Below are 23,142 nucleotides of genomic sequence, written 5' to 3'. Positions count from 1 at the left end.
GGGCTGCCCTTCCCTGGTGAGGTGTCTGCAGCCCCCCCCCGGGGGGTGGGCACCAGCGCTTCAAGGGCACAACCACCCCATGCCCCACCACTGCAGCAGAAAACCCACTTCTATGTTATCATGGAGGACAGTAACGCTTCAAAAATATTAATGCTATTCTTATACTAACCAGTCAAGGAGGGGCTGAATGGCTACTTCGTTCAAACTGGTCGGCATCCAACAGGTCCCGGTGGAGCCGACCGAGCCAGGGCCCGGCTTAGAGGGGCGGCCCGTCACCACTATAAGGACGATGGGCTCCCATTGAGAAAGCCATGGGGGCAAAGGGAGCTCCAGGCTCTCCTCCCGGCCACGTGCGCAAGGCTGGCCTGGGGTGGATGGGGCCTGGGAGAGGGTGGCCAGGGGTCCTGGCATCTCCCAGAGCAGGTGGCACCGCTGAGCCCAGATTTATAAAAAGAAAACCACGTAAGTGCATGTACCCAGCTATGTGTGTAGAAAAAAGACGGAATGACACACAGCGATATCCAACAATAATGCTCACAGGTGCTTGGATCTAACCCGCACCTGTATTTCCTAGTCTTTCCACACGGAATGTACGTTCTTACTGTGGTTTTCTTGACCCGAAAAGACAGGCTAATTGCTCGGGGAGGCCCTGCAGCCGGTGCACCCGCGTGGGCAGCGGAAAGGCTGGGCGTGGCGTTGGCAAAGGCCCGCACCGTGCCGCCTTCTCACCTGATGAGCCTTTGAGGCGCGTCATCTGTGGTGAGCGGTCTCTTCTCAAACAGATTTCGAAATTCCCGAAAGTTTAACGTGACGCTAAGCCTCAGGCCCAGGAGGCCCAGGAGACGCTCAAACTCCTGCTCCCGGAGGGTGCACAGCAACCGCTCCAGCAGCCGGCGCAGGTCCTGCATGCTGATGACACCGTCCCGGTCGGAGTCCGCGCTGAAGAAGGCCGCGTAGGCGTCCTAGAAGCAAAGCGCACACATCGACGCCTTCCTCGGCTGCCGGCGACCACACGTGTGCTGCCTGCGTGCGTGGCCCGATCTCCGACACAGGCAGGGGTGGAAAGGATCAATGTGCCCGCCACGCACGGCCCCCTTTTGATGCGGAGCTCCGGAAGGGGGCCAGAGGCCTTGCTTTCCCGCCCCCGCTCTCAGTGCCGGCAGTGGGAGCGCGCCGGGTGCAGGTTTCCAGGACAAACGAAAACTGTGCTCGCCACGCTTCCGCGTGACTTCATCGCGTCTGCCGCCCGCCCTGCGGGAAAGCCCACGCTGCACTGAACGTCACCCCAAGGAGCCGCCAGGGGCCAGCGCGGGTTTTGGGGGCTGGTGCTGAAGCTCGTGCTGGAGGAGACTTGCGTGCCCACCGCTGCCCACGGGCCGTGCGGGGCTGCCCGAGGCTCCGGCTCCCGTCTTGTAGATGAGGAAACGGAGGCTGCGCTGCACCCAAGAGGGCACAGTCTGGAGGCAGGGCCCTGAGCCTCACAGCCCGGCTGCACCGCGGCCCCGCAGCGCGGCCCTGGGCAGCGGAGGCGTTTTGGTCTCGCCGTCCTCATCGGCCAGCGGCGGTCATCACAGTCTGCATCAAGCTCGCGGGCTGGTTGTGAGGACGGAATGTGCTAACCACGCAAAGCGCTCAGCCGGCACCCGGCGCCTTTGTAAGGGCTGGCTTTCCACGTTCGCCACCGCCCTCTTTTCCTTCTGGACAGAGCTGGTGTGGTCATCCCGCACCTGCCTCTGTGTTGAAGTGGCTGCTACTCCTCCTATCTTATCTGTTACAGATTTCCACATGAAGCCTGTCCCCATCCTACTGAGCTGTGAGCTTTTCCCGGAGGACCACGACCTGTCTGCCACTTGCCTTGCACAAGCTCCCTCTTCTATTGTTTGCTGCCTTCATTTTCTGGCCAGCACATGCTGAGGGCTCAAGATTTGATTCAGTGGTCACCTCCTCCAGGAAGCCCTCCGGGGGGGTGGTGTCTTTTCCCTGTGTCCCCACAGAGTGCTGCAGTTCTCTCTGTGACAGCCAGTCACAAGGGGTCTCAGTTGTCTGTTTACCATCTGTGTCTTGGACTGGACTGAGCTCCCTGAACAGGGCTTGCGTCTTTCACTCCCAGCACTTGGCAAGCCCCAGCATGAGTGTGCCATGCTTGTTGGGCGAGTGAATAAGTGGAGCAGAGAAAATGGGTGAAGGGATCCCAGATTCACTGTGACTAGGCTGGCCGTGCCCTTCCCACCCCCAAGCCCCCGCCCTCCTGTGAGGACGATCTCTGTGCTGGTCCTAGGCCTTCCAGAGGCAGAAGGCAGAGCTGGCCAAGTGTCCGCAGGGCATCAGGGAGGGACGGCACGCAGAGTTCCGCCCCCTCCCCATGGGGGCCTCGGAGTCACACCGAGGTGGCTGAGAGGCCAGGGCTGGGCAGGCAGCCCCGCCGCAGACGGCTCACCCGGAAGGACTCCTTCAGCCTCTGTGGGAGAAGTCTCAGGCAGTCTTCAGCACTGAGAAAACCGCTGGGCGCGTTACTTTTCGGAGGAAGTGCGGTCTGAGGCGGGCTCACTGGTGGCCCCTTCCTTTTAGTTCCTGAAACAGTGGCATCCATCAGAGGACACCGGCAGTGGCGAGCTGCCGCCCCCACAGGCTCCCGTCCTGCCTGCCTCCCGTCCCTCCACCATTCCCAGAGGCAGAGAGTGAACATTCCCGCCTGGCTTTTGTTTCCCAGGATCGTGTCCTTGAGCCAGGAATGCGCGATTCAGTCAACAGTCATTAACTCCACAGGCCCTTCCTGACCATGGACCCGCTAGATACTGTGCTTGGTCCTCTCAGCAGCCCCAAGACGAAGATTCTCTTCTTATGCCAGTTTACTCCCAAGGAACCCTATTGTTACACCCACCTTGCTTGTGAGGAGATGGAGGCCCAGGGGTGTCCCCATGTTCCCAGGGCGTAGCGCGTGACAGCGCAGCCGAGGCCCGTCAGGCTCCAGGGCCCTGCTGGGGGTGACTGAGCTACGCCTCAGCCCCCCAACTCCCGCAGCTGGGGGTGACTGAGCTATGCCTCAGCCCCCCGACTCCCGCAGCTGGGGGTGACTGAGCTACGCCTCAGCCCCCCGACTCCCGCAGCTGGGGGTGACTGAGCTACGCCTCAGCCCCCCAACTCCCGCAGCTGGGGGTGACTGAGCTACGCCTCAACCCCCCGACTCCCGCAGCTGGGGAAAGAAGGCTGGATCACCGCTACGGAGGAACCAGTCTGTTCGCCTCAGGTTGGGACCATGGCAGTGTGACCCTGTCTAAAGCCAGGCTGTGCCTGGGGCTTGGCTGTAGCCGGGGCTCTCCGTGCACACTACACCTGCCCCCTGGCGGGCGGGGTGGGACCGCAGCGTCCCCGCAGTGAGGAGCCCCTGCCACTAGCCTGTGGTGGAGACCTGGAATCTCCCCCAGACCAAACTCAGGGAGGACAGCAAGATGCAGACGGGGCGTCCGGGGTCGGCCCAGCCCATCTGCGGTGCGTTTGCAGCACTACAGGACAGTAGTCCACGGACATGTTTGCAGGATTCCCGCAGCCTTCCTCAAGGGTGGGTTTGTCCCCCTAACCCCCCACCCCCACACAGCAGACGCAGCATCAGTAAGAGCACAGAGGAGGGGCAGGAGAGCGGATGCGGCAGAGGCAGCGGCTGCATCCTCTGCAGGCAGGAGGCCAGGAGAGCAGGCCATGGAGCGGGGGCGACCGGAGGACCCAGCTACTGGCCTCGACTGCCCTTCACAGGATGAATTTCCAGGCAACTGTCTGGGGACATGGAGAGGGAAGGGGCAGCGGCTGGGTGGCCTTGGGCAAGTCCCTGAATCTCACAGAGTCCCTGTGTCCTGATTGGCTAAAAGGGAGGAAGGGCCCTGCCTGCTGGGCCCCAGGCGCCGCTCATCACAGGGACCCAGCATCTGAGGAAGGAGGAAGATCCTGAAGAACACGAGGGGCGGCGTAAGGCCCCAGGCTGTGCAGCCAAACTCACCAACCACTTTGCCCTAAGTCTGTAGGAGGCTCGGGCGGGCAAACTTCTGCACTCACAACTCAGCTTAACTCGAAAAACAAAAACAACCAAAGGCCAAAAGGGGGTCAGATAAAATTAAACACAAACGTCTGTTCCAGCCAGAGAACAAACCCCGGGCCGCCGTCTGGGCTCAGGCTATGTCAGCCCCAGCAGCCGGGGGCACTGCTCACGGCTCGGGGAGGTGGGCGGGGCCCTGGGTGGGGGGGTGCCCCCAGCAGGGTTTGCACGTGGCGATGAGCTACCTCCAAATCCTGCTGCAAAATCCAAGTAACTCATCCCTTCTTTCTCAAATCCCATGTCGGCCGTCAGCTGAGCGTACTGGTTGTCTTCCAAGCGCATTCCGTGGTCTTCCAGCACCTGACGGGGGGCAAGCAAGGGAGAGGCGGTGAGGCTGCCCCGGGTCCGGCCGAGCCCTTCGGCCCCCCAGCGGGATCCCCACCACAGCCCCTGCGCTCCAGCCTGCGACTGGCACGTGTCTGCCGCCTCCCACAGGCTCCGGCAGGCAGGGACCTGGCCCAGTGCCGGCCTTGTTTGTTGAGCCAGGGAGCAAATAAAGGGACAGGCGGGTGCCCGGCCTGGGGCTCAGTCGGCATGGCAGTCGGGGCTGCCGTCGGCCCTGCAGACCTTCCCAGGGACCAGGCCGTCCGAGATTCCCAAAGTCAAGCGCGCCGTGACTGCGATGGCGTTCGGGTCCCACCTGCCAGGTTTATATGCACACACATCCTGGGACACACGGATGACACAGAGCAAGGCAGCATGCGGAGGAAAGCTGAGAACTTCCATTCCAGTTTCATTAGAACGACAGTCTACATGGCAAGCTGGTCGGGGGGGTGCCCAAGGCTCTCCTCTTTCTCTCCTTAGGCGAGTCCGCTCTCGGAACGTGGCCCATGGTCCCCTCCCTCCACCACACATACCTCCTGTTTATGAAGTTCCCACTGCATGGATGTGGGCGGAGGGGCACCGAGAAAACATGTTTGCCTGCACTTTAAACGGCGAAACAGAAGTATCTAGATGACACTGTCCTAGGGGTCAGCTGGGTTGACATCATTCCTTTGTCAATGGCTAGTAAAAAACCCAGACGGAGCTACTTGCCCGGAGGTGAGACCCTAGAAGTGATGCTGGGGGCACACAGGCAGGACAGGCAACACCGTCCCTGATGCTCTCAAAGTATTTGTAACTTAAATGAGAAAACATGGCTTTTCTTCTAGAAAAAGCACATAGAATCACAGTTCAAAACATGTCTGTGTCTGTGTCACCATCGCCATCACCATCAAAGGTCCAGGATGATGACCACTGCCCACCCCACCCCACCCCCCGGGCATATGAAGGAAAGCTGTCTGGGAGAGTCACGCCGGGAGATACATTTTGAAGAAAGAGTGTGTTGGAAGCCTGGGGAGCACACAGCTTGGCAAACGCCAGGGGTCTGATGCTATAGGAAGCCAGAGCGAGTTAGAGAGCGGAGGACTGGGGGGTGGGGAGTGGTCAGTGCTACACGGACTGCAGTCCATGAAGAAAGTTTAAAATGGGGGAGAGGAGACAAGAGGATGAAGCAAGACAGTACACGTCACCATTACATTCATCATCATCATCATCACTATCATCACCACTATCATCACCATCACCATCATCATCATCAACACCACTAGCATCACCATCATCATCACTATCATCACCATCATCATCACCACCATCACATCATTGTCGTCATCACCATCATCATCATCACTATCGTCACCATCACCATTATCATCATCGCCATCATCACCATCACCATCATCAGCATCACCACCACCATCATCAACCCTATCACCATCATCATCATCTTCATGTAGCAAAGCTCTGTGGCAGGTATTATGCTGAGTTCTTCACAGGCATTTCGTAAATCTCGCTTAATCCTTATGATGAGCCTTGAGAAAGCCTCTCTTACTAACCCCCTTCTAAAGATGTGGATACTGAGGCTTAGAGAGTTTAGGTGATTTGCCCCAGTCACATGATTAGGAAATGAGAGACCTGGGGTTCAGACCCAGTTCTTATTAACCCTTAAGACGAACTCCACTGTTGGAATAAGGTCACCGGGGCCTGGAAGTGTGGGAAGGTCTCTGCCACGGAGCCCTGGCCCCTCTCCTGTATCCGAATCAGCCACATAGGCGAAGACTAATCTGGGCCCTGGGAGAACACCTTGAGAAATGCCTGGAACGCCAAGGATGGGAGCCTCCAGGAGTTGCTAAGAGACCATCTCCCGCTGGCCCCATTTCTCCCAGGAGGCTCTCGTAGATAGTCCCTCCTTGCCTCTGGGTTCTGATGAAGTACAGGGCCCCCTGCTCCAGCCTCCTCATGCTAGAGCAGCAGCATCTAAGCCCGCTCGGCTGCAGCAGGGAGCCCATGACCAGCAGCGTGGTTACCCACTCCCGTGCAGGGGTGTGGGCTCGGGCCTGGGGAGCTGGCACTGCTGGCTGTCCGTGTCAGTAATCAACCGAATACCACACCGGCTCCTTGTATCTGTACCGCCCAGTTGGTCAGGCCCTGGACTTGGCTGGGCACGTGCACGCATGCACGTGTGTGTGTGTGTGTGTGTGTGTGTGTGTGTGTAAAAGCTGCAGGACGTGCTTGGTGCATGATCGGAAACCAAGGAAAAGGGAAGAGAGCGCAGGTGTTGCTGCACTGTCTGGGGCCTCACGGGGAGCAGTGCTGGATTCCAAGGCTGTCCCCTGGGGACTAGGGCAGGCCGTGCGTGACTGGGAGCCCGGGCAGCGCTGTGCCATCTGCACGTGCACCCTGTCCCAGCTCTGCAGGGGCGCCGGGTGCAGCCCAGGGTGGTGCAAGTGTGTGACTGAGAGCTGTGGCCCACGTGGAAGGGGCAGGGGAAGGGGATAGATGGGTTGCTTCCTTTGAAAAATAACTTCATATTTTGAAAACAATTACCCATGAATTATTCATTGCAAATCCCTCCTGCTTAGCCCTTTCATAAAAACATATGTAACGGAGAGTAGGAAAATGTCTGTAGGCAAATGTTTCACAGCCTGGAGGGGGGCGAGGCGCCGGGCGGCGGGGTGTGCCGCAGGCAGCGTGGCCAGCAGGGCGGGCGTGCCAGCCCCTGCCGCCCCCCACCCCGCCCCCGCGCGGGTGCAGAGCAGCACAGCCCCCAGGAGAGGCCCGAGCTTGGCACAGACCCCTGAGCCTCTCTCCAACACCTCCCCTTGCACGGCTCTCCCGTCTCAGGGGAACACAGCAGCCAATCAGCTGGATCGATCACAACCCTCGGAGGCCATTTGCAACCCAGCTTTAGGCTAACATGCACCATTTTATACGACAGATTTTAAAGCCTTTAGCCATTCAGGTTCATGTCCTTTGGTCTTTCCTAGGAGGCACTTCCCTTAGAAAGTTCCTCCAAGAGTGACAACCTGTGGCCTGGCTACTGCGACTCACAGCGCAGTCACTCTGCATCTGGGGGCGTCGCTGAGACCGCAGACTGATCCTCCCTCCTGAGCCTGTGCACGGCGCCCGAGGCCGGGCTCACGGTGAAGACCTGCACCCCATCACCCCCAACGTGCTCCTTTGGGGTGCGTTTCCCTTCTCACTGAAACAGCTCGAAGCTGAGGGAGCAGCTCAATCTTTCCAAGCCCCGCCGTGCAGAGCCTCCCGTGACAGAGCCGCCCCGGCCTCCGCGTGTGAGTGACGCAGGACTGCCAGGCCTCTGCATCCCTTCCCTGGCCGTTGCTCTACGGGTTACAATGTATACCCTCCGCTTCCCACCATCTACAGAGACTTAATATCAAACCACTTCCGCTAAAAGGCAGAAAGCTTGCAACTGGGTAGGTCTTCCCCGGCCCCTCATCCTTCATGCCAGTTTGTTTGACATGTATCTACGGTATAAACCCCACGAGACAGTGTTACAATGGTTACCCCGAACGCTCTTACGCGTTCTCTTTAAATTAAGAAAAATTGCCTTTTATGCTTAATCAGTTATTTACCCTTTCCAATGTTCTTAATTCCTTCATGAACGTCTGGGTCTCTACCTAGCTTCTAATTCTTCCAAACTGAAGAACTGCCTTTAATGTTGCTTACAGTGAAGATCTGCTGGTAATAAATTATCTTTGTTTTCTTTTTTTAATCTGAAAACATCTTTATTTCCTCTTCATTCTTAGAGGAGACTTGTGCTGAATGTAAGCGCTGGTGGAGAGGCTTCTTGCTTCCTTCCAGCACGTCCAGCCATCAGCCCAGGGTCTCTGGTCCGCGGGTCCTGAGGAGCAGGCCACGGTGCCCCCCGTTGGGAATGTGCTGTTTTCACAGGCTGCTTTTGAGATTTCTCTCTCAGACTTTGGTTTTCAGCAGCTTCCCTTGGATTTTCTTTGTGTTTATCTTACGTGGGTTTTTCGAGCTTCCTGAACAGACATTTAGCCCGTTGACCAAAAACTGGGACGTTTCAGCCATGACCCCCCTCACCCCCACCCCCGCGAGCCTTCCTTTCCATGACTCCGATCACCCCTCTCTGAGGCCTCTGGGGCGGTTCCCCACGAGTCCCTGCTCTTGCCCCCGCCTTTTCCTTCCCTGCCCATCATTGCTGTCTTCCGGCTCACGGTTCCTCCCTTTGTCATCTCCATTCTGTGGTTAAGCCCTTCTGGTGAATATTTCCATGTCAGACATTTTATCCTTCTGCTCTAGAATTTTCATTTGGTTCTTCTCATAAGTTCTATTCATCTGCTGAGATTTCCTTCATTTTCATTTATTATGAGTACATATTTTTTTAAATTATTTATTTATTTACTTTTAGAGAGAGGGGAAAGGAGAAAGAGAGGGAGAGAAGCATCACTGTGTGGTTGCCTCTCACACGCCCCCAACTGGGGACCTGACGTGCAACCGAGTCATGTGCCCTGACTGGGAATCGAACCAGCGACACTTGGCTCGCAGGCCGGCGCTCAATCCACTGAGCCGCAGCAGCCAGGGCTTGTTATGAGTACATATTTTTATGTACGTCTCTCAGCATAGTTAGAATGGTTACTTCGGCTTCAGGGGGCGTTGACACTGGACGGCCCCTCTTTCCAGAGCACGGCTACTCTCTCTGCAGCAGCAGCAGCGAGGCCGGTTCGCTGGCTGACCGCCTCTGTGCGCTGGAGCAGTGCTTCCCATTTCCGTGGAGGGGCTTCCCTTCGCCTCCGTCACCCGGCCAACGGGAGACCTAGCCTGCAGCCTGCGCCGACGCCCCACACGCCTGTCTCACGAAGCCTGGTCACTCCTACCTCTTGGTCCCAAGTGAAGAATGCGTCACTTTCTCTCAGTCACGTAAAGGCCACGACAGGGTGACTAACGGGACCAAGTTCAACACCGTTGCATCTCCAGGAGCAGAGAGCCCTGCTGAGAGGAGGAGAGACGGGGGCCCGCCGGGCGGCGCGGCAGCCAGGACACGCACTGTTTCCGAAGTTCGCGGGTTTGGGATGGCCCAGGACTGCTGCGGCGGGCACATCGAAGGCCGCCGAGGCGCCGACAGGGCCGCGCAGGGTCGCACAGCTACTGAGCGCAGAGCTGGGCTCAGGCGCTCCCAGCCTGGCCTGGCGCCCACAGCCTAAGCCACAACACCACGCGCTCCCCAGCACCGACGGGCGCGTCTGCAAAGCATCCACTGAGCCCTTATGCTGTGGTGCGCGCTGTGGCGATGCTGGGCCGGGCGGAGAATGCAGGAGACAAAGGCAGCTGACCTTGTCCCCCTCGGCGAGGGAGACACAGTGGCGGGGAAGCCGGGTGAGCCGGAAGGTATCAGAGAGGAGCAGGGGCGGAGGGTGAGGCTGGCCCGGTGACAGGAGGCAGGGGTGTCACAGGAGAGGAAGCCCGGGGGTCAGGGGAGGACCCAGCGGAGGAGGAGGAGGAGCTGGGAGCCCTGGGCCGCTTGTGAAAATAGGACAGATAACAATGTCTATAGGAAACAATTGTCATGTGAAAATTGACAAAAGAATGTAAATGGGCAACTCACAGAAGAATAAACTCTAAAGGTCAAAAAAAAGGAAAGAATGAATTCACTAGCAGTCAGGGAAATACATGCAGGTTAAAGTTAACACGAGCTATCGCTTTAAAACTATCAGACCAGCAAACCCCAAAAAGAGCTGCAATGCCTGTTGCTAACGGGTTAGCGAAAAAGACGCTCTCACACACAGCCGTGAGGGATAGGAAATTCTACGGCGGCTTAAAAAGACAAACGACCAGGCAATGTGTTCAAATTAAAACCATATTATCTTGGATCAAGCAGTCCTGCTCTTGGGAATCCATTCCACAGAAACAAGAGCATCAGGATGTAAAGACAAGCAGACAAAGATTGTTTAAAGAGAGAAGAAGGGAAAAAGAAGTGAATGACCGTCAAAAAGGGGAGGGCTGGTGTCCAGCTGGCGGAAGGTCTGGGCTTCCACGGACAACACGCAGGAAAGCCAAATAGATACGAAATGTCTCCTCCACATATTCGACGGCTCTACAGCAACAGGACTCAGAGATACAAACTCTGGGAGTGGGGCGGTGGGAGGACAAGGGGCTGGTCACCCATCTGGGAGTGAGGCGGTCGGAGGAGAAGGGGCTGGTCACTGGTCACTGGTCCGACAGCGGCGTGGTCAGAGGAAAAGGGGCCGGTCACCGGTCCAGCAGCAGGGCGGTTGGAGGACAAGGGGCTGGTCACTGGTCACCGGTCCAGGAGCGGGGCGGTTGGAGGACAAGGGGCCGGCCACTGGTCCAGGAGTGGGGGATCGGAGGAGAAGGGGCCGGTCACCGGTCACCGGTCCAGGAGCAGGGCAGTTAGAGGACAAGGGGCCGGCCACTGATCCAGGAGCAGGGCGAGAGGCTCAGGCTGGGGCTGCTGGACCAGGACAGTCACGACCAGCAGACAGAGATACGAGAGCCTGTGACAACCCCAGGGGACTGCAGCGCTGAGTCAGAGACTTCCATGGCCAGACCCCCAGTGAGGCGGGAGAAGCAGAGAACCCAGCCAGCTCTGCCAGTTTGCCCTGCAGGTGCTGGGGGCTCCCACGTGGGCAGGACGCACAGAGCAGGGGCAGCAGCCTCCGGGGAGCAGAGGGGTTTTGCTGGCGGCCCCGTCGTCCTGAGGAAACAAAGGTTAGAATTCAGGACTTCTCAGGGGTGGGGGGCTCAGGGAACCACCGGGCTCTAGGCCGACAACTTTGGAGGCTATACCGCAGAAACAGGAGTAAATACATAAAGTTTTTAAAAAAATCAAAGAGACATCCCAGACCGAAAGGAAAATACTAGAATTAAGAACCATATGAACAAAGTTAACTACAGGTTGGAGAAAGAACACAGGGTTAACACACTGGAAGACGGTTCGTGGACACACTGGGACTCAGTACTGAAAGAAAAAGGACAGAAACCATGCTGAAAAATGAGAGAGACGTGAGATACTGTGAACAGGTCCTACCCCCGGGGACAGGGAGACCAGGGCACAGTAACGAAAAAGAGGTACTGGCTGAGAATTTTTCACGAACATGTTTGATTAAACACATCAACCTCCAGGTTGAAGATGAACTTCAGGCCCCGGCAGAATCACACCAAGGAAGCCACACCTACACACGCCCAGTAAAAGTGCTGAAATACAACGGCAAAGCCGAGAAGCTTAGAAGCTGCTGGAGAAACAAGATATATTACATTCAAATGTGTAAATAAGACTGATAGTTCACCAACAGAACTGATAGGAGCCAGAGACCAATGGAATATTATCTTAAAATGCTAGGAGCAAATAATCACCAACCTAAAATACCGTTCCCAGCTAACGTATCTGTAAAGATTCATAGCGGCTTTAGGTTCGACTGGAAATGGGAGTCATGGCTTCCACCTGTCCCAGAAGAAAGCCAAATGCACTGAAAATCAATGACGTTTCTTAGCTCCATCTGATAAATTTCAGAGACAGGGGAGCCCAGAGAGCCACACGCCTGGGGCAAAGGCCATTGCAGCCACACACTGGGGGTAACCGGGACACATGGCCGGAGGCTGCGTGAGGATGAGCTGGAGAACGGCACCCTGGGGGGCCCAGTCTTTGGAGGGGCCACACTTGCATGGATTTTACCACCAGGAGCTCCACCAGGTTCTGAAGATGAACATTTCAAAAGAAAATTTCCTTGTGTGTCAGGCAAATTAAACTCCAGAAAAGGAGGAGTAAGAAGGAGAAGAAATAAACATAAGAGCAGAAATCAATAAAATAAAACGTGAACAAAAAATAGAGAAAATCAATAAAACCACAGCTTGTTTTATAAAAATATCAATAAAAGTGATAAACCTCTAGCCAGACTATTCAAAAGCCAAAGAGAAAAGATAAAAATGACCAATATCAGGAGTGAGAGGAAAATATTATTAAGTATCACACAGACATTTAAAGAATAATGAGGCAGAGTCCATATTGATATAAATAAATGATTGACTAAATTAATAAATGGAGAGACAAGTCTCCCGTGCAGAAGAATTTCAGATGATTTATGTGAATATTTGCCCTTAAAGAGGCAGAGCATAATAATCCCCCGCTCCGTAAGTGTGGGCAGTACACAGCGGCCTCTTCCCAAAGAGCGCAGTATAGAAAGAGAGGGGGAAGGAGGAGAATGTCTACAGGAGCAGAGCCTGAGAAACACACCTCGGCCAGGTGATCGAGGCCGGTGATCGGAGACATGTGGCCGCTGGTGCCCTGGTAGGAGGTGATGGGCCAGTACTGTGCCTCTGTGGTCTTCCTCCCAGGAACATCACCCCCAGTCTAATCAAGAGGGAAATATCAGACAAATCCCAACAGGAACAGTCTACCAAATATCTGACCAAGGTCATCAAAAACCAGGGAAGGCTGAGAAACTGTTGCAGCTCTGAGGGGCCGCAGGAGACATAACAGCTAAGTGGCATGTGGGACCGTGGACGGGATCCTGGACAGAAGCAGAACGTGAGCTCAAAACCAAGGGCATCTGAGTCAGCTACGAAAACCTGGGGAGTTAGGGGCCAGTAGACAGACCAGTGTGAAAAGAAGGACAATGGGGAGTCTCCAGGCAGAAGGAGAGCGAGTCCAGGCACGCGCACCAAGACGCAGGGGTGAGAACAAGAGCGAGGCAAGCGGGGACGCGTGTGGTGGCTTCCTGACTATAAACATGGTCAGAGTGTCTTGCGGGGTTTCGCACACGTGTAAAATTAAAGGTGCGGCAGCAAGAACACAAAAGACTGAAGCAGTGAATGAAATCAGAGCATTTGGAGACGCAGCACTGTCGGGGAAGTGGTGGGCATCACCACGTCTGTTTTGCCCGGGCGGTAAGGCAAGGCCGTGGGTGCTGCCATCTCTGGTGTGGCCCCTGTGGGACTGACAGGAGAACGGACTTCCTGGTAAACTCACCGGGGGAAATGGAATAACAGAACTATCTGAATAATCAAAAAGAAGCTAAGAAGGGACAGAAAAAGAAACACGGGATAGCTGGGCCAAATAGAACAAATATTAAGAGGATAGCTATCAAGCCAACTGTATCAGCAATTAAATAAATGTGAAAGGAACTGAATATTCCAATTAGAAGACTAAGACTGGCCCAGCCTACCTTATAAAATATCCGCTATGTACTGCCCGTAAGAGATTTACGTGAAATATAAGCACCCAGAAAATCTGAAGTAAAAGGATGGAAAAGTATATTCTATGCTAACACAAATAAAAAGAAAGCTGAAGCCACTATATTATTATCAGGCAAAAACAGGCTTGAAGGCAAGCAGCGTTCTCTGTATCAAGAGAACCGTGTCCCAGCGATAAAGGAGACAGTCCGCAGGAGGTTTCTCCAGTCTCTGCGCACCCAGTAATTTAGCTTCGAAGTGAATAAAGCAGCAGCCAGCAGAATAAAAGAGGATCTCACTCGACAAACCCACCACCCTTCAATACACCACTCTCAACAGCTGAGGGAATGAGCAGGCAGAAATGTCACAAGGAGAGAGAAGTTCTGAAAAACACCATTAATAAAATCGACCTGACTGGGGTACTCAGCAAACTGAAGGTCCACGACGGAGGGAGTCCACCTTTTTTTCAAGTGCAGATGGGAGATTTGCCAACACTGCCTATAGGATGGGTCGCAGCCCAGTGTCAGTATCTCAGAAGGCTGCCTGAGGTTATATAGACTTTAGAATCTATTCCCTCATCACGTGGAATCAACTTTAAAATCAATAGTAAAAGGTAAACTAGGAAATCCCAACTGTTTGGAAGTTAAACGATACACTTTAATAATAAACCACTGGAAAAAGAATAGATCACAAGGGAAATTATTAAATACATTGTACTAGGTGATGATGAGAATATTGACAGACCAAAACTTGCATGAGTCTACGTCTGCACCCAGAGGGCAATGTATAGCCATCAGTTCACACATTAGAGAAATAAACAACCCAACATTTGATCTCAAGGAATTAGAAAAAGAAAAGCAAATTAAACCCCAGTTAAGTAGGAAGGAAATAAGGTAATGGCAGAAAGAAGAAATATAAAACAATATACAAGAGAAAAATAACAATACAAATAAAGTTGTTACAGACGTCAGCTGCTTCTGGATAGTATGGAGCAATTCAGAGGAAGCAAACATTCTCGATGGAAAAAGACTGAATGAGCCCCATCGATTACAAATAATAAAGTGGCATCAGGGAGCCGAAGAAGCCGCGCCGTCTGAAGGGACCGCAATTCCTGGGGGACAGGATTGTGTAGTGGCAGCTGAGGCCCAGCGGCTGCATTTCCGCCCGGACAGCTGAGGGTTCTGGGAGCGGACTGGAGCCTGAGAACGCAAGGTGGGCTGGGCAGAGGACCCGGTCCATCAGCCATGTTCGCAAGGTATGTGGCGCTCAGATCTCAAAATCGGAGACGGGAGGGGGCCGGCTCCAACCAGGACTGGTTTCCCCTTCCTGGCCTGTGCTGAGCCCTAGGGCTAAAGCCTAAAACTGAAGCTGAAAACCTTTGAAAAGCACAATGCGAGTCCCCACTCCGTGGTCTTAGGGGACAAAGGCCCCGCAGGGAGAAAGGCCTGGATACGAGCAAAGCAAACATGGAAGGACTAGCAGTGCGGTCCGTGGACACCAAGAGTCTGCAGCTGCTCCTGCCGGGACAGCCTGGCCAGTCAGGGCCGCGCTGGGGCAAGAGAAGCCGGCCTCGGCCTCCACAGAGGGTTGCTGCCTGCAGGGGGAGAAATAAATACACGCGTGGACTTTTGATGGCTGTGTGGGGCTTGGGCCAAGGAGACCAAGGACGTGAGGATCCTCGAATGCACACATGAGGTTTGGAAGCCGTTTGTGACACAGGCTAAAGCCCTAAGTCAATCCACACACCCCCACCCCCGACCTGTCCTCCAGAACAGGGTGCTTCATCCGTTTCCCCAAGTGCTGTCCTGCCTGAGGCAGAAGCCCCTGGACAGGCTGGAGACCCTGTGCACTGTGCGCTGAAGCTGGTCAGGCCTCCAAGGGAGCGTCCGGAGCTCCCCCTGCTCGGGCCGCCGGGCCGCCGGGCCGCCGGGCCGCCGGGCCGCCACGTGACATTGAAAGCACTTTGCGGCGGCAGCCCCCGGAAGGCAGGTGTGGGGAGAGAACCCAAGGACTTCCCCCTCGCTTCCTGGGTCTCCGACTCACTGTCGGTATGTGTTTCTCTTACTATGAAAGTTTCTGTTGGTTTTTCTTACTGTTTCCTTAGTTTTGTGGTTTCCCCCCTCACAAAACTGACCATAATGCATAATAAAGAGTTTTTAAAACATTTAATTTACCAGCATTATATTCTTCCAAAGAAGATTTAAAACCAGATGAATTAAAATACTTAACACCTGACTTTTTAAAACAATGGGATTCTCCCGCCTGAGGGCTAAGAGGTGCTCCCTGGTGTTGGAGGGGCTTGGTTTACATGGGGTCCTGGTCTCCTTCGGGGGAAAGACAATGTGTGATTATGAAGCGAAGGTAGGGGGCTGGGGAGGGTGCAACCCCCCCCAAAGGGCACGAGGCAGAGCTGGGCGGAAGAAGGAAAGCTCACCTCCTAGGCAAGGCCAGGGGTCCCCGCCTTGGAGCAGAGGAGAAGCGAGGGGCCGCGAGGCTAGGATGAATCTGGGACGCCGGGCTGGGCTGTCACGGACACGCGCTTCCCTAACTTGAGTCTCGGGGGTTCGGTAAGCCTGCCGATGAGCTCTGCAGCCCTGGGTCCGTCTCCAGAGGCGTCGGCTGGGACACCGGAGACGGAACTAAGCATCACAGGGAGCTGAACAGTGTTCAGTGCATTTACTGGGGGCGAAGAATAACCACTTCCCATCAGGAGCAGCCCGTTACAGGGAACCGGAATAGTAAAGCCGTCCTCCAATTCCTGATGGATGGAATGGCTCAATTAGTCTAATTACGCAATTAGACTAAGCATGACTTACATGTCCTTGGGTGTTTTGTCATTTTATGTTCCCCATGGGTCACTGTCACCAAGCAATGAAACTTCTTTTTCATCCATGGTCCCCATGTGGCTTAGTCCTCTGCCAAGTGGGCAGCGGGCACCCTCAAAGTGTTTACTGAAGGAAGTCTGGCAGACACTTATATTTGCCTGCCTAACACGCTCTCTCCTTCCCCCACGGGAACAGGCCACGCTTCTTCTAGAGGTAGTAATATACCCAGCCCAAAATCATATGCACACCCTCCCCCCACCCCACAGTCCTACTCCATAAAATCAAGCTGCTGGGAGAAGCTTCCAAGAATGCTGTTTTGAAAAAGAAGTGTTGTCTCGCCCAAGCCTTTGGCCCTTCCCTGTCCCCTTTCCTTATGCCTGAAACATGCGTGTGATGGCCGGTGCTCCGGCAGCTACCTTGCATGCATGAGGATGAGCCTGGAAGAGCAGAAAGCTAGACGCAGTCTGGGTCTCTGAAGACACCGTAGAGCTGCTGCATGGGCCCAGGACAGACAACGTCCAGACTCCTTGTTCCAAGGCAGAAAAATAGCCACCTCTCTTATTTCAGATACTGTTTTTGGGTTTGCTGCTAATTCAGCTTGTGAAGGAGGGAGGAAGGGGAAAAAGCAGATAGAGAAAAAACATAAAGATTCTATGTCCCCCTGAAGTTCAAAAACAGTTTTCCTGCAACACCACCAGTTCTTGATTCATAATCTAAATAAAAGGACATTAAAAAACGGGCAAAAGACACAGGCTGTATGGTACGATGGCCGGAGCAGTGGCCTGGGAGAGGGGGGTTTCCTGGGAGAAAACAATATGCTTTCCAGGGTTGCTACGGGAAATGGCGCATTACGTCAGGTGACACACTCAGACCCGGGCAAGCACAAGTCCAGAGAGAACAGGACCTTCCCCGCCCACGAGGGAACCGCACACTGAACCACGAAAAGCACACGGAGTCCTTTAACGCCCCCGCGGCTCTGCCGCTGTAGGGACTGTCAGCCCCGCGGGCTGGTAGGGGTCACGGCACGTCGGTCAGAAACCCCGACAGGTCTTCCACTAGAGAGCAAAAACGAGGCAGGAGCGGTGAGCAGCTAACAAACTGGGTCTGTAGAGTGGACGAAAGCTCTGACCCGGTGGGGAACACCGGCTGGGCGACGCTGGTGACAGTGAAGAATCAGCACCCCTAATCTAGAACTGGAGGGACCCAGGCCAGCGGCCGAGTGCTGCCTACGTTCACGTGCGGGACACGGCCTGCGCGCCCCACTGGGCTGGTGAGCACATACGAGGTGACTCAGAGCTTCAGTCCCCGCCCCCCGGGATGAAGCTCCGCAACCATTTCTCTGCTCTAGCTGGTGTGACATGGATATGGGGATGAGAGCGCAGGGACACTGCACACCCACGTCCAAAATGACAGGAAGGTGCGGGGGCGTTGCTGTTACACGTCGTGTCCCTCTCCGGAGCCTCGCTCCTGGTGGCGGGGACGGCCAGTGTGCGGTGCGAAGGCCTGGAGGGTCTGCGTCCCTAGGAACAGCAGGAGGCCGGGCAGCCAGGACGGGGGGGCTGGGCCGTGTCCTCTCGGGCTCCAGCCTTTACTCTGGTGAGAAGGGGAGCCATGGAGGGTTCTGAGCAGGAGTGGCCCCTCACCGGCGCCGGGGACAGTCGCCCTGGCTGCGGGGTGGAGAGTGAGCTGCAGCGGGGCAAGGACAGCAGCAGGGGACAGTGGAAGGCAGAGGGGTGGGAGCGCCCACCGCAGCCTGGACAACTGCCCAGAGACCCGACAGGCTGTGCCGACGGACTGGACACGGGCGTGAGAGGAAGAGGTTTTCGTCCTGAGCAACTGGGGAAAGGTCGCCCTTTGGGGGAGGAGGTCAAGGCTGCTGCAGGCTGGCTCTGGTGAGGGCCTGGGCATTTCCGACCCCCACACGGGGACATCACCTGGGCCGGTGGGCACCTGAGGCCGGGGCTGCAGGCGGGTGGGCCGGGATGTGAGCCAGAGGTGTGGACGAGGGAGTCACTGGCTTATCGACGGCAGACAGAGCCTTCACACGCAAGAACCCGCAGCTGAGCCTCCCGATGTAAAGGGGTTCTTGGGTGACAGAGGCAAGACGGTGCCCTCGGGGCCACGCTCACGGGCCTCAGCCCCGGCTTTGCCACCCACTACTGTCCTTCTCTGAGGCGGCCATGTTCTTCTCTGAAAATTCAGAGGCAGAGTAGTGGATTCTTGGTTTCCTGGGAACCTACAAACAGACTCTATGAATCCAGGCTGCTGAGCACTGTGATCCCTCCTGCGAGGCCATTACGCGTTAGGGGACCGGCGCCAGGTGACGGGAGACAACGCAATCTGGGATCTAGAACCTAGGACGAGGCGCCCTGGGAGCGTGAGGCGGTCTGCACCCGCTGGCCGCCGTTCACTGCGTGGAGAGTGGTCTCATCAGGCACCAGTGACTAACTGTGAGCCGCTGGGTCCCCCGACCCAGAAACCTGGGAGCCATCCCTGGTTCTCTCCTCTTCCTCTTCCGTTGCCCTTACCCCTAAGTGGTTCTTGAATCTCCTTTCTTTTGTCTGGGGAGGGGGAGGTCCAGCCGGTTTCCATAGCCACCCAAGCCCACCCCGGCCATGCGCCCACCCCCTCCTCCACCCGTCCTCTGGGTCGTTGCCGCACAGAAGCTTGGACTGGGGTACGCAGAGAAGCTATCAGGGCATCTGGCGTGGGGGCGGGCACGAGAGAAGCAGTAGCCACTAATATAAACACTCTCTTCCTGGAAATGGATCTCATTGCCTTCTTCCAAACGCGTCCACCCAGACACGGCTACGCACCAGCTGAAGGTGGCCCGCGAGAGGGGGTCACCAGAGAGCCCAGGCGACCGCTGGAACTGATTTCTGAGAAGCCCGCGCAGAACCCTCCAAGCCGAGTCCTTCCCGGCAGCTGCTCCCGATCCCCAGAAGCCCCCGCACGCCAGCCTCTGAGCCTCCGTGGGCGCCGCAGGCTGTTCCCACTCCCTGGAGGGACAAGCACAGCGAGGGCCCTGGGCCCTGGGCGCAGGAGGGCACGGGGTCGCGGGGGCACAGGGGCCCTGCAAACAAGGCATCGAGGGACGCCCTGCTTTGTGTTCGAAGTTCAGGTATCAAAAGCCAGCCACACCCGTGTCATACGTATTCTCTGAAGAAAGTTGCCAAAGACATTTTTGGCCAACAGAATCCTTTTATAATTGTTTTTAAAAGGTGCCTGGAAATGGACCTGCTTTGTCCTGGAATAGAAACGGGAAACCCGATGCCTACCCCTCAAAGCGCGTTTGGAGAACAGAACAACTGACCTTCTCCCGGAACGCGACCCAGAGGCGCAGGGGAAGCCCGTCCTACCTTCCGGAAGTCGTGCACACTGATTTTGCCATCGAGCTCCTGGCTGAAGTCAAGAAACCGTTTTCTGAACGCTGGGTCCTGCTGCTGCACATAGGTTTTGAGTTTTTCAGCAGCTTCTTCCGCGGTCACGTTCTTGGTCGCGGTCCTTTTGTCCTTCATGGGCTTGGCTCTAAAATCACAAGCAGGCACTTAGATCCTGCTTCCTAAAGACCTCACACCCTCTTTTGATTCAACCCAGGGCAACGAAGGAGGTTCGGTGTCCTCTTCGCACAAACAAGGAAACACGCTCACGTGGGTGACACAACCGGGGGACGCCTCCCACGCCCATGACTTGTAGGGGCCGGAGCCAGACCAGGGGGTGGTGGGGGGCAGCCCATGCCAGGTAGGCCGCACCCCGTGCTGCCAGGACAGGGTGGCAGGTGGGGTGGCAGCTCCAAAAGAGAAGGCTAAGACTTCCAGCTGCGCTTTCAGCTGGCTGAATATGGCGCCTGGTAGGGCAGCCACGGTTGAAAAGGGGGATTTGTGTGAACTGGGAAAATTATTTAAATCAAGCAGGCCGTTTGGTGGGAAGCAGAAGGGGCCCCACTTCCATGGGAAGGAGGGAAGCCCACAGCTTTTCCAAGTTGATCGGTAAAACCAGCTTGGTTCCTAAAACACAGATGGGCCGCGCCGTGCTGCGGGTGTGGGCGAGCGTGGGCACGCGTCTGCAGGATCCCTGTTTCTCCAGCTCTCCAGAGGTCTCCCGGCCCTGCGCGGGGGCAGGGGCAGCCATGGCCATGGACTAGCCAAGGGGAAGGAACCTCCACCCCTTTCCTGCCGCTTCTGGCAACGCTGAAGAGCCCGCCAGCAATGCCCACGTCCTAGGAGACGCTTCATTGCCGTCCCATCTCTCGCCGGCTTTAGGAGGCAGATCTGTCGCATCGCGGGACAGGCAGCCTTCTCTTAAAGCTCCTTCTTTCTGCCCATTTATAATGCGGCTACTCCCGAAGTGCCCAGACAGTCACATTTCATTAGTGCAGCATTAAACTACCCCCATTGCTCCGTACTTAGGAACTTTTAAAAAGGGAGGTGATAAAGTGAGGTCTGCTGAACGCTTCCCCGTTTTACCTTTCTTTATGGATTTAGTATCAGCCGGGGACAAGCACGTTAAAAATAATATCTTTTCATTCGACTCAACCTGTATTTTTTTCAGAATGAAGAAGGGCAAGAATATTCATCAGTCCAATTCGTAATGGATTTCCTAAGTGTGTTTTATTGTTACAATTCAATCTGGCCATCAGGTGGCTAATTCTATCACTCCTGTTAGACAATGTGAAGAGGCCGAAGGGGCGTGTTCTGCAGCACAGATTAGACAGAGGAGCGGCATCTGAATTTCCGGGAAGTACAGATACGAAGGCAGGTATGTGAGAGCTGAGAGGCAGGTGGGTTCCCTGGGGGTCGGGAGCCCCACGCCCCTGAGCCAGGATGGCCACTAAGCTGGCGAAACCTGCGGCACGTCCCCAACCTCCCGGGGCCTTCGTTTCTAGAATTAATAGGTCAGTTCAAGAATTACTAACATCTCTGCTGGCTCTAAAATCCCCTGACTCTAATCATTGCATTTATAATGTGCCGCCTTTCTTATTTAAGTAATAAAATATTAATACACTAATTGGGTCAATATTTACTAACTGCCTTTCCACAATAGGCTCTGTGGGTTTTTAAAAAATATTTTATTTATCTGTTTGTTGTTAGGGAGGGGAGAAGGGAGGGAGGAAAACATCACTGTGAGAGAGAAACACTGACTCGCTTGCCTGACCGGGGACAGAACCCATAACCCAGGCCTGTGCCCTGACCGGGAATCGAACCGGCGACCTTCCGCTTTGCAGGACGACCAAAGAACTGAGCCGCACGGGTCAGGGCAACAGGCCCTGTGGTTTTAACATGCGTTTTCGTTTGGTCCCCTTTTACCTCTCAGAACGACCTGGCTGCTGCTGCTGCTCCTGCGGAAGGCGCTCACGCGACGGCCAACTCTTCGGAGCGGGAGCTGGGGAGACGGTGGGCGGGCCGCGGACTCCCAGGCTCGCCAAGAGCCTCTGATAAAGGATTCTTCCCGAAGCAGCGTCCCGGAACTCGCTGCAGAGTCTAAATGTCAGGGAAGTAGCGCACGCCCATCAGAACGGCCAGAACGGCCAGAACGAGAGGAGACGGCGCCTACCCCGTGTGGGCCGGACGTGGGTGACAAGGACCCTCGGCCGCCGCGGGCGGGTCCAGGGGCAGAAACTCGGTGGCCGCTTCGGGAGAGGGTTCGCGGCCGCGGACGCGCTTACCGGAGGCGCCGTGCCCCACCCCTAGAGGGACAGGGACCGATGCCTCCACAGAAACTCGTGTGGCACGTGCGGCTCCGTCTGTGGGTGGCCCAAACGGGACACGAACCAAGTGCCCACCCCGACGTCGCGCCGGGTGTGCATCCCGCACAACAAACCACTGCTCGGCGACGAAAGGGACCCGCTGGGGACACGCGTGACAGCACAGGGACCTCGGAATCTTTACGTCGGGGGATAAAGCCGGACAGAAGGTGAACATCGTGGGCACTTTGGTTTATGTAAAAGCCCAGCAAGTGCAAAGCAGTCTCCAGGGACAGCCGGCCGCGGGCGCCTGCGGGTGGTGGGGCGGGAGCGGTGACCTGCGAGGGGCATGAGGCTGCTTTGGAGGGCGAGGGCAGTGTCGCTGGGTTGACCGACAGCCGCCATGGCTTCGCAGATGGGAACGCACGGCGGGCTTCTTCCGACGGCGCCATGTCAACGCGCGCAGTGCGTGGGGTGCAGAGGACACTGATAAAGGCGGGGCAAGTGCGAAGAAAGGAGAACTCACGTTAGAAAGTCTGGTGTGGAATTACGGGAGCACGTGCCCTGGGGCTGCGGCACACGCAAACGTTTTAGAAAAACCCGAGAGACCGCCGATGTAGCAGGATCTATTTCGTCTTTAGCACTTTGCTTGTTACTGTTTTCTAATCATAAAAGTTGCATGTGCTCATGGTTGCAAACTTGGTGAAGCCAAGGGCCCCGAATAGAATCTCTCTACACACCGGGGTGAAGGCCCAGGCCGCCGAGCACAGCAGGGGTGGCTGTGGCCCTGGCCTTGGCCTCCCTGCCCCTGAAGGTCAGCTCTGGGACCTGGGCCTCTCTCAGTAACAGCGGGTGGGCTGGGGCGAGCTCTCTGGAGGCAGGCCCTAATGCTCGCTCGCTCCTGGGGTCAAAGACTCTGTGACGGATCCAGGGAACTGCCCAGCCATCCTGAGTGCCCCCCCACTCCTCTCCTGACTGCACACAGTGAAGACCAAGGTCAGCTGGAGTCCCCCGCAGACACTTCTTCCTCTGCTCCATCCTCTGTCTCCCCAGGG

General features: G+C 56.0%; 1 protein-coding gene across 1 annotated transcript in view; it reads right to left on the bottom strand.

Annotated features, from left to right (window-relative positions):
- The window catches only part of EFCAB6 (EF-hand calcium binding domain 6), a 162,406-nt gene that overhangs the window by 51,032 nt on the left and 88,232 nt on the right, over positions 1 to 23,142 (bottom strand). Inside the window, exons 16-20 of the mRNA XM_090272278.1 lie at positions 21,711 to 21,884; positions 19,764 to 19,932; positions 4,273 to 4,387; positions 2,438 to 2,571; positions 730 to 962 (exon numbers count right to left, since the gene is read on the bottom strand). Coding sequence (XP_090128404.1) covers positions 730 to 962; positions 2,438 to 2,571; positions 4,273 to 4,387; positions 19,764 to 19,932; positions 21,711 to 21,884 — 825 coding nt within the window. The remainder of the gene's footprint in view (positions 1 to 729; positions 963 to 2,437; positions 2,572 to 4,272; positions 4,388 to 19,763; positions 19,933 to 21,710; positions 21,885 to 23,142) is intronic.

This window comes from Furipterus horrens, unplaced genomic scaffold (genome assembly GCF_987537825.1).
Source record: "Furipterus horrens unplaced genomic scaffold, mFurHor1.1.pri manual_scaffold_4, whole genome shotgun sequence".
Taxonomy (NCBI): Eukaryota; Metazoa; Chordata; class Mammalia; order Chiroptera; family Furipteridae; genus Furipterus; species Furipterus horrens.
This window is presented reverse-complemented; position numbering and strand designations above follow the sequence as displayed.